This window comes from Chlorocebus sabaeus, chromosome 11, assembly GCF_047675955.1.
Source record: "Chlorocebus sabaeus isolate Y175 chromosome 11, mChlSab1.0.hap1, whole genome shotgun sequence".
NCBI classification, from domain to species: Eukaryota; Metazoa; Chordata; class Mammalia; order Primates; family Cercopithecidae; genus Chlorocebus; species Chlorocebus sabaeus.
Genome location: NC_132914.1, coordinates 62143013 through 62156018, shown reverse-complemented (window position 1 = coordinate 62156018; position 13006 = coordinate 62143013). Strand labels below are relative to the sequence as shown.

At 45.6% G+C, this 13006-nt stretch overlaps 1 protein-coding gene across 1 annotated transcript in view; it reads left to right on the top strand.

Annotated features, from left to right (window-relative positions):
- The window catches only part of GNS (glucosamine (N-acetyl)-6-sulfatase), a 45047-nt gene extending 41284 nt beyond the window's left edge, over nt 1–3763 (top strand). The window contains exon 14 of the mRNA XM_008003902.3: nt 342–3763. Within this exon, the coding sequence (XP_008002093.1) occupies nt 342–420 (79 nt within the window). The 3' untranslated portion in view covers nt 421–3763. The remainder of the gene's footprint in view (nt 1–341) is intronic.
- Nucleotides 3764–13006: the final 9243 nt, after the last annotated feature.

Genomic DNA, 13006 nt, shown 5'->3' with positions numbered 1-13006 from the left:
GGTGACTTGAACACAAGCACTATAATAATGCAACAATTGATCCACCCCTACTCCCTCAAAAGAAAAAAAATCTCAAATCTTGCTGCCTTCTGACACCTTTCAGGATTAACCTACTTGTTTTTCTCCTCTTGACTTGCACTGTGTGACTTTGTGTGTGCTGACTGGTGATGAAAATGTTCGGAACTGTCAAGGGCTCATGTTTTGTACCATAGACTTTCTCACTAGAGTCCCTTCTGGTGATTTGCTTCTTTTACACCAATTCGTGCTATCCTTTCCACTGAATAATATTCTGAGTGAGAAACTAGCGAGAGCTAATGTTACATTTGGTTTTTCCTCCCCAGATACAGGTTTGACCCCCGCCTCATGTTCAGCAATCGCGGCAGTGTCAGGACTCGAAGATTTTCCAAACATCTTCTGTAGCGACCTCACACAGCCTCTGCAGATGGATCCCTGCACGCCTCTTTCTGATGAAGTGATTGTAGTAGGTGTCTGTAGCTAGTCTTCAAGACCACACCTGGAAGAGTTTCTGGACTGGCTTTAAGTCCCGTTTGAAAAAGCAGCGCAGTCGGCTGACTTCGTCGTGCAATGTGTTAAACTGTGAACTCTGCCCATGTGTCAGGAGTGGCTGTCTCTGGTCTCTTCCTTCAGCTGATAAGGACACTCCTGAGGTCTTTGCTCTCACCATATTCTTTTTGTCCTGGGGCCACAGTTCTTGATTATTCCTCATGTGGTTAAAGTCTGAATTTGTAAATCCATTCAGATAAATGGCAGTACTTTAGGGGACACACACACACACACACACACACACACACACACACAGATACACCTTTTGATATATAAGCTTGACCTAAAATCAAAGGACCTGTGTAGCATTTCAGATTGAGCACTTCACTATCAAAAATACTAACATCACATGGCTTGAAGAGTAACCATCAGAGCTGAATCATCCGAGTAAGAACAAGTACCATTGTGATAGAGAAGTAGAGATACATTTTTTTATGATGTTCATCACAGTGTGGTAAGGTTGCAAATTCAAAACATGTCACCCAAGCTCTGTTCATGTTTTTGGGAATTCTAGGCTGGTGCTGCACTGAAATAGAGCAGTAAGCTTGTGATAAAGGCCAATTCCAGATAGCTCTTGAAGGTGATAGCCATCTACTTTCCAGTGGCTGCCAACCACAGGGAGTGCCGGTTAACCCTGGAAGGATTGAGCAAGGTCTCTTCTCTTGAGACTCCCCTCTGAGATCTGAAAATAAAGTGGCTTAGAAACATCAGCAGGGAAGAACTGTCAAGAGTTGGTGAGGGTTGTCTCTTATAGGGTGTTCTGAAGACAGGGCTCTTGAACAGACAGGTGGAAGGGCTGTACCGGGGATAAAGGAAGGAAGTGCCTGTCCAGCAGGGAGCTTGAATTTCATTTCCATGCATGAAGTCGTTGGCTCTAATCTGCATTTTTCTGCCTTTCTCTTCATTTGTTTCAAGATGGAAAATTTTCTTATAGTTGGTGCAGAGTATCAACTACTTTACCCTACCTTCTCCCCTTTTAGATGGGTTCTTCCTGAGTTTTGGAGTATTGTTAATTATCAGTATTCCCCCTGGCAAAATCAAATCTATTCAGGTTTCTTCACTGTTGAGAATATGTAAATTTTTTTATTTTTGGCGGGGGGTGACAGAGTCTCGCTATGTCACCCAGGCTGGAGTGCAATGGCATGATCTCAGCTCACTGCAACCTTTGCCTCCTGGGTTCAAGCGATTCTGTCTCAGCCTCCTGAGTAGCTGGGATTATAGGCACGCACCACTATGCCTGGCTAATTTTTTGTATTTTTAGTAGAGACGGAATTTCACCATGTTGGCCAGGCTGGTCTTGAACTCCTGACCTTGTGATCCACCCACCTTGGCCTCCCAGAGTGCTGGGATTATAGGCGTGAGCCACCACGCTTTGCCGAGAACACCTAAATTTTTATGTTTCTTGACTCAAAAACCAGTTCCATTTCTAATGTTTTCTTCACAAGAAGGCTAATTGGTGGTGAGACAGCAGGGGAGGAGGAAGAGCTGTGGTTTACAACTTGTTCAACTCAGGCAATAAGCGATTTTAGCTATATTTAAAGTCTTCTGTCCAGCTTTAAGCACTTTGTAAGACATGGCTGAAAGTAGCTTTTCTATCAGAATTGCAGATAGTCATATTGGGCTAATAGCCATTGGATTTATTCCTTTACCTCACCTGATCCCAGCAACTGAGGTGGTATCTAGAGGTAAAATAGGCAAGTGAAATGGACACCTCTGCTGTGAATGTTTTAGAAGAGGAAATTCAAAAAATGTTGTAACTAAAAGCAAACTACATTGTTGAATATGGGTATCGGCTTTCTTTTTCACTTTGATTCTTTATCAGTCAACTTCCACGTTAATGAAAGTTGACCATAGTTATTTCCAAATAAAAAGAAACCAACTCTTACCAGGTCTTGGACTGTGATATCATTCAGTTTTTTGCTGGTTATTTGCAGATTATTCAGTTTTATGCTGGTTTCTAAGAGCAGAACTCATACGAGTGACATAGTCAGCTGCTGACAGCACCTCTGCCACGCCACTCTTACGCTCAGTTCAGTGGGTGAGCTTGCCTGGTGGGGTGTGGTGCGGCCCTGTCTCTACGCTCTTCTATTTTTGGTATATTTCCTGTCTAACCTTCAAGTAGCTTTCAATTCTGCTTTTTTTCTTGGACTGGCTCCATTCTGAATCTGTGCTAAAATCTTTCGTAAAGAGACCTCAGTTGATAGCGTAACAGACTACACAATGCACTGATGTTTTCATAATGTTTTAGGGACCCACTGCAAGAAGCTTGCCTCCTCCTTTTAATTGTATTCATTTAGATTTTGATTTTCCATGTTAAGAAGGTGAGGTCCATGTTGGTGCCCTTCAGAATAGAGAACCATATAAACATTAGGAATGAACAGAGGCCTTAGGAATGAATAGAGAGTTTGCCTTATACGATTTCCTGTTACAAAGCTCTCCCTCTCATGCAAAGTAGGGAACACCTTTTGAGCATCTTTGGATTTGACAAACGGTGCTGTTGCAAACACTCTTCTTTTTTTTGGAGATGAAGTCTCGCTGTTGTCACCTGGGCTGGAGTGCAATGGCATGATCTCGCCTCACTGCAATTTCCACCTCCTGGGTTCCAGCAATTCTCCTGCCTCAGCCTCCCAAGTAGCTGAGATTACAGGTGCCTGCCACCATGCCTGGCTGATTTTTGTAACTTTAGTAGAGACGGGGTTTCACCATGTTGGCCAGGCTGATTGAACTCCTGACCTCAGGCGATTCACCCGCCTCGACCTCCCAAGTGCTGGGACTACAGGTGTGAGCCACTGTGCCCGGCCCGCAAACACATTGTAATTGACAACAGTAGGGCTCTTGTACAAAATAGTCATGATGGCCATGGAAGTTTTACCTTATTCTGTGAGAAGTGTTCTTAAACTTAAGTGTCTAAACTAAGGTTTAGTGCTTTTTTAAAGGAAAGTTGTCCCAGGATTCATACTAAAGAAAGCAAAAGTTATTTCAACTGATCCACCAGTGGAATTAGATGGGTAGAGTTAGGTTCTTGAGTTTTATCACCACTTAGTTCCCACTGAATTTTGTAACTTCCTGTGTTTGCATCCTCTGTTCCTATTCTGCCCTTGCTCTGTGTCATTTCAGTCATTTGACTTAGAAAGTGCCCTTCAAAAGGACCCTGTTCACTGCTGCACTTTTCAATGAATTAAAATTTATTTCTGTTCTAGTGGGAATGTGTCCTTTGTCTTAGTTCACAAATAGTAATTTTGATAAGATGCTTTCTTCTGATGCAGTTGGTTTTAATCACTCACCTAGTACTGGAAATGGGCTTTCTAGTCAGATCCTATAGTCTCTATCTGTATAGCTCTTACATACATGGCCCCTACTGATTGATAACCCCTGAATGAAGTACCATGTAGAAAATATTTCCTGATAAATCTTTGTGTATTTACAGCTTTGGAGAAAAAGTCTTATTTTGCCTGGCTTTGAAACAGACTAAGCTCGCCTTCAAAGGTGGTTTACCATGTGATCCATTGCTCTAGATGAGGAATGACTTCTTACGGGGTCAGCAAACTTCTTAAAGGAATAGACGGCCAGTATTTTAGGCTGCCAGGCTATGTGGTCACTATCACAGCTACTTACCTTTGCTGCTGTAACACAAAAGTAGCCATAGACTAAGTGTGTGACTGTGTTCCAATACAATTTTATTTTCAAAAACAAGTAGGTCATAATTTGCCAACCCCAGAGCTTATAGGTTGCCTCATATCTTAGCAATTCTGAAGACCGCATAGAAAACAATGTTAGACACTCATAAAATTGCCAGATTACTATCAGAAAAACAGGTGATTTGGGCCAGGGGCAATGGTTCACGCCTTTAATCTCAGCACTTTGAGAGGCCGAGGCAGGAGGATCACTTGAGCTCTCTGGAGTTGGAAGACCAGCCTGGGCAACGTAGCAAGACTGTCGCTATAAAAAACATTTAAATTGTAAAAATGAAAAATAGGTGATTTGGGTATATCACAATTTTAAGGTCATTTATTAGGTTCTGGGATTTGTACTCTTCTTGCAAGCTAATTAAGTAGGTCTGTTATTTCATGAGACTCCTGGAATAAAGACAAAGGACTTTAGTACAGCACAGCAGGCAGTAAGAGCCTGTCAGTTCACACTTACACCCAAGTCCTACAGGTACAATGCAAAGGGCCCAGAGGGATGCCTGCACATGCAGTGGGTTTTGTTACAGGAAAAGAACATTAGGCCTGGGGAGCTTTCGTCCAGGCTGGAGTGCAGTTGTGCAATCGTGGCTCACTGCAACCTCTGCCTCCCGGGTTCAAGCGATTCTTGTGCCTCAGCCTCCCGAGTAGCTGGGATTACAGGCACACACCACCACGCCTGGCTAATTTTTGTATTTTCAGTAAAGATGGGGTTTTGCCATGTTGGCCAGGCTGGTCTCAAACTCCTGACCTCAGGTGATCCACCCGCCTCGGCCTCCCAAAGTGCTGGGATTACAGGTGTGCGCCACCGCACCCGGCTGAGCCTGTTGTTCTATAGCAAGCACTCAGTGAGGCTGCTCTTTGTTCCAGAAAAAGACATTAACTTACCTGCTCACTACAGACAACGCTGAGGAATGTCCAGCATAAAAAGTGGTCAGCCTGGCCAACATGGTGAAACCTCGTCCCTACTAAAAATACAAAAATTAGCTGGGCGCAGTGATGCGTGCCTGTAATCCCAGCTACTTGGGAGGCTGAGGCAGGAGAACTGCTTGAACCTGGGAGGCGGAGGTTGCAGTGAGCCAAGATTGCACCACTGCACTCCAGCCTGGGTGACGAGAGTGGAACTCCCAAAAAAACGGCCAGGACCTTGCATTCTTGGCATATCCAGCAAGGAGGTGCAAGGCTCCTTGGGGTTCATAGTGGATTGCCTCTCCCAACAGCTGTCAGCTGTTGAGTAGCAGAGGATCACCTGGCCAGATGTTTCTTCCCCCTCCAGAAGGGCTAGAATGCTAGATCAGGCCAAAAATAGCAATTGTAGACCTAAATGCCTAAGTGAGTTTTTTTTGTTTTGTTTTGTTTTGTTTTTTTTTTTTTTCAAACCTGGGACCTAAGGCCAAGAAACATGGGAAAGAAAAATGGGTGCTGCTGGCCTTTCAGATTTCAAGACAAGACATCAAGACCTTAAAGTGATGAAAAGGGAAAGGATAACAAGGTTAAGCATCGGGTCAGATTTAGTTTTGAGAGCTACCTCGTCTGGTCTTTGTCTAAATACCGAGAAAGGCGGAAGAGAAAGGAGAGTCCCTGTGATCACTGACCAAATAGAAACGCAAGATGGTACAGAGCACCCATAAAGTCACTAAATTACCATCCTAAACATTGGAAATTTGATTACATCACAGTCAAGCCATCAACAAGGAGGAAGAGAATCTTCACTTGCATAGACTCAGAGTGAAGATACAGACTCCATTAGATCCATTTTTTTTAGCTTATCCCAGCTATTCCCACTGAAACGACCCAGCCCTGTAGAACAAAATTCCCTACAGAAGTGGCGTTTGTTTCATCTTTCTCTACCACCAGTGGATTTAATTTATTTTTATTTTTTGAGACAGGGTCTCGCTCTGTCGCCCAGGCTGGATGCAGTGGCCCTATCTTGGCTTACCACAACCTCTATCTCCCAGGCTCAACTGATCCTCCCATCTCAGCCTCCCAAGTACCTGAGACTATAGGTACACATCACCATGCCCAGCTAATTTTTGTATTTCTTATAGAGACGGGGTTTTGCCATGTTGCACAGGCTAGTCTTGAACTCCTGGGCTCAAGAGATCCACCTGCCTTGGCCTCTGAAAGTGCTGGGATAATGGGCACGAACCACTGTACCCAGCCACCACCAGTGGATATAAAGGGCTGGTCATATGTGTACACGAAAGTCTGTTGAGGCGAGAGCTGACAACCAGAGAGCCCAAAGGATACAAGCTGAAAGCATCGTGCTGAGATCTCTACTGATGGCCTAGAATCACTGAATAAGACAAGATTTAGATGTGGGACACGGGAGCTAGCTCCTGGAGTACGGTAGAGTAGATGACATTTCTAAATCTTTTTTTTTTTTTTTTTGAGATAGAGCCTTGCTCTGTCGCGCAGACTGGAGTGCAGTGGCGCAATCTCAGCTCACTGCAACCTCCACCTCCTGGGTTCAAGCGATTTTCCTGCCTCAGCCTCCTGAGTAGCTGAGATTACAGGCGCCCGCCACCATGCCAGGCTAATTTTTGTATTTTTAGTAGAGATGGGGCTTCATCACGTTGGCCAGGCTGGTCTCCAACTCCTGACCTCGTGATCCACCTGCCTCGGCCTCCCAAAGTGCTGGGATTACAGGCGTGAGCCACCGTGCCCGGCCTTGACAGTTCTAAATCTTAGTCTTCGAGAGGAAGATTTCATGATCACCTGCTGGTGAGACTGATACCCGTATATGTCATCGTAACCCGCACCTCGAACTGATGACAATAGGTTCTCAAAGGATAGAGAGATACAAGGATGCTTGTAATTATCGTTTTAGGGGGATAAAAACAGCTCCATAAGATAGATTTATTTCCCTCAGCTTAATTTATCCAAACTCACAAAGCTAATTGTCAAAGAAGAGTCAGAATTTCAAAGATGTGGTTTCAAAGCCATCTTTCCATTAACTCTGTTGTCACCATGATCTGTGAGGCTGTGTCCCCACCTCATCATATGTGCGAGTGCCTACTCTAACTGGTGGTGAGCTTAGCTATGAAAGGGAATTATTCTGGCCGGGCGTGGTGGTTCACTCCTGTAATCCCGGCACTTTGGGAGGCCGAAGCGGGCGGATCGCGAGGTCATGAGATCGAGACCATCCTGGCTAACATGGTGAAACCCCGTCTCTACTAAAAATACAAAAAAAAAAAAAAATTAGCCGAGCGTGGTGGCGGGCGCCTGTAGTCCCAGCTACTCAGGATGCTGAGGCAGGAGAAAGGCGTGAACCCGGGAGGCGGAGCTTGCAGTGAACGGAGATCGCGCCACTGCACTCCAGCCTGGGCTACAGAGTGAGACTCCGTCTCAAAAAAAAAAAAAAGAAAGGGAATTATTCCATTCCTCCAGGATATTATTATGTAGATTGAAAAGACAACTCATCTCTCATACCTGTACTTACAGGGAAACTATGGTTTCAGACTAAGATGAGAATGTACCACTGCCATTCAAGTGTCTTCTTGTCCTGTGCTACAGCCTGGCTGGCAGAAAACAATTAAAAAGAGGGCTCCTCTCTGTATGCCTCATTTAACTGCTTCCAGCATGGCTGTGGTAGCCAGCCTCCAAGATGGCGCCTAATTATCCTTGTGCAGTTTCCTCCCACAATGCATCAGGGTTGGTCCATGTGACCAGTAGAATAGGGCACCTGTGATGCTGTGTGACTTCCACAACTAGGTCCTAAAAGACATGGCCACTTCTGCCTTGCTCTCTCTTGGATAACTCTGGGAGAAAACTACTGCCATGTCAATGACAACAAAGTAGATCTTTGGTGAGGTCCACGTGGTGTGGCAGGTGGATCACCTGAGGTCAAGAGTTCGAGACCAGCCTGGGCAACATGGTGAAACCCCTTCTCTACTAAAAATACAAAAATTAGCCGGGCATGGTGGCGGGTGCCTATAATCCCTACTTAGGAGGCTGAAGCAGGAGAATTGCTTGAACCCGATTGCACCACTGTACTCCAGCCTGGGCAACAAGAGTGAAAGTCCATCTCAAAAAAATAAATAAAAATTAAAAGCTAAAATTAAAACTGTGCCCCCAAAGGATTAAAAAACAGTAACACTCTTTAATTTACAAGATAGCATATTTTAAATGAAAACTAGCTAACTAGATTTTGCATAGAATGAGTCTGCTGACATCACAGCCTGAATTTCCACTGCATGTTTCATATGAACGCCCCAAATTTGCACTTGTCACCCATGAGCTTGCATAAAGAAATAACTACATGCACACAAGGACTTTCCAGACCTCAATTTTCCTTCCACCAAGCACCTGCTAATCTACCCCCAAACTCCTTTTTGTTTTTTTGTAGAGATGGGGCTCTATGTTTTGGGGGTTGTGCAGGGGTGGTTTGAGACACGGGCTTGCTATGTTGCCTAAACTGGAGTACAGTGTTGTGATCATGGCTCACTGCAGCCTCAACCACCCAGCCTCAAGCAATCCTCCTGCCTTAGCCTCCCGAGTAGCTGGGACTACAGGCACATGGCACCACACCCAGCTAATTTTTTGTAATTTTTTGTAGAGATGGAGTGGGGTCTCACTATGTTTCCCGTGCTGTTCTTGAACCCCTGGCCTCAAGTGATCCTCCCACCTGTCTCCCAAAGTGCTGGGATTAGAGGCATGAGCCATGGTGCCTGGCCTAAATCTTTTTTTTTTTGGAGACAGGGTCTCAGTCTGTCACCTAGGCTGGAGTGTAATGGCACCTGTGCTCAAACGATCCTCCTGTCTCAGCCTCCCAAGCAGCTGGGACTACAGACATGCTACAGGCATGCACCAGCATGCCTGTCTAATCTTTTCTAATAAAATTCCTGCCTGCCTTAAAGACGGCACAGGGAGAAATATTTGAGCTTGACACTCCTATCCCCTTGTGAGTCAACTTATATATAATATAAAGTTTTTCTCAAAAACAACAAAAAACCCAGTGTCATGGTATCGGCTTCTGGCGCATCTAGCAGGGAGCCCTTTTTACTACAGGGCAGGGCAGAGCTGTCTAGTGGTAGAGGCTCAGATTGTCTCCAAAGTGGGGGAAAATATGTACATTATGTACTAAAATGATAGAAATAAGCACTGGTTCCCAGCTATTGTTACTAAAACCAAGTGGAAGCTTCTTCGTTGGAATGGTTGCTAAAATGTTCTCAGCACATGTTGGAAAATATTTTAATGGACTCTTGGCTGGCAAGCTCCAGTCACGAGTCCCAAGTTTTCTCTCTAGTGGGTCTTCGCAACTCTGAAAAGCTGGTGCGAGGGAGAGTCACAGCTTGGGAGAGCGGCCCCTCAGCAGCTGCAGCACGCTAAGATTCTAGCTGGGTTTCCGAGGCACCTGTTGTCCAAATCAAGATCATCAGTGACTTCTCCCTTTCTCCTCTCGATGCTGGGAAAGTAGCTCAGATGCAAAATTGATTCTGTTCCCACTTACATCCCTAAGAAAAGGGCTGCTTTGTGTACTTTTCCTCCCAGTCCCTTTTACCCAGCATCTCCCAGATTAGGTGAGCCGCACACTAATTAGGCCTGAGATCAACACGACAACTCGGGTTCTTTCCAGCAGTCTGGAGCAAGTGAGTACTCACTTTGTCATCTATTAGGGCAGGCTTCAGCCTAAAGCTCAATGCCCAGCAATGCTCCCACAGAGGATGAAGCCCATGATGCCATGTCTGGTCCTCTGCACAGCAGGGGATAACAACACTCTGGTCTGCAATCATCCTGGCTCCTCTCTTCTTCCTGTAATGCCATCGAAGGTCTTGTTTAAGAGTTCAGCCACAGGTGAACACTGGCTGGATGAGGAGCGGCAGGAAGCTGCAGCTCCGGGTCTCTCTGTAGAGGGGCACCTTCCTGTCTCAAAGCTGCCCAACTGGCTGTTTCCAGACATGTCTATGAAATGTTTAGTCTCACAAATGCTGTGCCCTGCGGCTAGGAGAGATGCAAAGTGAGCTGAAGATATGGCCCAGTCTCCAAGGAGACTACTGTCTAGGGGAGAATTTACATGCATAAAATCATGGCCTAGAAACAAAGGTCAAGGCCCCCTACTGCACTGACACACAGCCATCTGGTTTGGATCATGCAACATCACTCGGTGCCTTACATTGATATGAAAACCTGGGCATCCCCAGTCCCAGCTGCTCTGAGCAAGCTAGAGCCCACTCTATCTCGTCAAGGAAGAAAGAATGCTTTGTGACTGTATTTATAGGGAGCACAAGGCAAGGTACTAAATGATCTGGCCTACCAATCACCCTAAGAATCTTTAATGTTTTGCTTTTAACTCCATTTCCTTCCCCTAGCATGAATTTTTTATTCTATTTTATTTTTTATTTATTTATTTTTTTTTGAGACAGAGTTTTGCTCTTGTTGTCCAGGCTGGAGTCCAATGGCACAATCTCGGCTCACTGCAACCTCCACCTCCCAGGTTCAAGCGATTCTCCTGCCTCAGTTTCCTGAGTAGCTGGGATTACAGGTGCTCGCCACCATGCCCAGCTGATTTTTTGTGTTTTTTTAGTAGAGACGGGGTTTCACTATGTTGGCCAGGCTGATCTTGAACTCCTGACCTCAGGCAATCCATCCGCCTCAGCCTCCCAAAGTGCTGGGATTACAGGCGTGAGCCACCATGCCCGGCCATGAATTTTTTGGTTTTTTTTTTGAGACGGAGTCTCGCTCTGTCACCCAGGCTGGAGTGCAATGGCGCAATCTCGGCTCACTGCAAGCTCCGCCTCCTGGGTTCACGCCATTCTCCTGCCTCAGCCTCCCGAGTAGCTGGGACTATAGGTGCCCGCCACCGCGTCTGGCTAGTTTTTTTGTATTTTTTAGTAGAGACGGAGTTTCACCGTGTTAGCCAGGATGGTCTTGATCTCCTGACCTCATGATCCGCCCGTCTCGGCCTCCCAAAATTCTGGGATTACAGGCTTGAGCCGCCGCGCCCGGCCTCCGGCCATGAATTTTTAAAAGAAAAGAAAACAAAACCAAACCCTTTCTGCTTGGAAAAATGTCCATCTTGGAAACTGGCACCTAGGATGCCTCTAGAATGATAGATAAGCATCTACCATTGGCCCAGTAGTGAAGCAGCCACATTATTGTAGGAACAAATAGTTGGAAAATAATACCATCTCACGCTATACCAGGAATTACAGTGCACAAGAAACTCGCACATTCCCGATCTTATTTGGTCCTCACAGCAGCCTTGTGAGGTAGGCAAACAAGTGATGTCCTCTCCATTTTACAAGGGGAAAAAATAGGTTTGATCCAGAGCAATTGCCATTGTAAATTTTTTTTTTTTTCTGGGGGGACAGAGTCTTGCTCTGTCATGCAGGCTGGAGTGCAACGATGCGATCTCGGCTCACTGCAACCTCCACCTCCCTGATTCAAGCAATTCTCCTGCCTCAGTCTCCCAAGTAGCTGAGAGCTGGGTGCCACTGTGCCCGCTTAATTTTTGTATTTTTAGTAGAGAAGCAGTTTCGCCATGTTGGCCAGGCTGGTCTAGAACTCCTGACCTCAGGTGATCCTCCTGCCTCAGCCTCCCAAAATGCTGGGTTTACAGGTGGAAGCCACTGCACCCAGCCTAGGATTGTTATTTTTAACTCCACCCTTGCCAAAGATGAACTCTTAACATGAGGAGAATTATTTAGGCCTAAAGTTCTTTGCTTATAATATTATAGGTTGGTATAAAAGTAATTGAGGTTTTTGCCATGGGGGGCGAAAAACCAGCAAGAGTAATCCTGATAAAACACACTGTCAAAAAGAAAGACCTCAGACACCAGTCCCCACCATGCAGAACACGTTCATGTAAGTTATTAATTCTTCCAGGTAACTCCTCCTCCTCCTTCAGATCTCAGCTCTAAACCACTTTCTCAAGGATGCCTTCTCTGTCCTCCTAAATTATACACTCATAGTACACTGAATTTTATCTCTAGGACACTTAACAATTTACACTACACTTGGACTGATTTTCATAAACAGAGTTCATGATGTTCTCACTCATCATAATCTACTCAGTTCCTGGGGGTGGGTCATGGGACCAGGCAGTACGGATTTGAAAAAAAAAACAGGCCAGGTGCGATGACCCATGCCTGTAATCCCAGTACTTTGGGAGGCTGAAGCGGGCAGATCACCTGAGGTCAGGAGTTCGAGATCAGCCTGACCAACATGGAGAAACCCCCGTCTCTACCAAAAATACAAAATTAGCTGGGTGTGGTGACGTATGCCTGTAATCCCAGCTACTCGGGAGGCTGAAGCAGGAGAATCGCTTGAACCCAGGATGCGGAGGTTGCGGTGAGCCGAGATTGTGCCATTGCACTCCAGCCTGGGCAACAAGAGTGAAACTCCATCTCAATTAAAAAATAAATAGGTCGGGCGCAGTGGCTCACACCTGTAATCCCAGCACTTTGGGAGGCTGAGGCGGGCAGATCACAAGGTCAGGAGATCGAGACCATCCTGGCTAACATGGTAAAACCCCGTCTCTACTAAAAAAAATACAAAAAAACTTAGCCAGGTGTGGTGGCGGGTACCTGTAGTCTCAGCTACTCAGGAGGCTGAGGCAGAAGAATGGCATAAACCTGGGAGGTGGAGCTTGCAGTGAGCTGAGAGTGTGTCACTGCACTCCAGCCTGGGTGACAGAGCGAGAACACGTCTCAAAACAAACAAACAAAACAAAACAAAACAGAATATAGATATCACAGGATACAAGGACACTAAATAAGATGGAAAGGAGGGAGGGAAAGAGGAGACCACATGTAGAC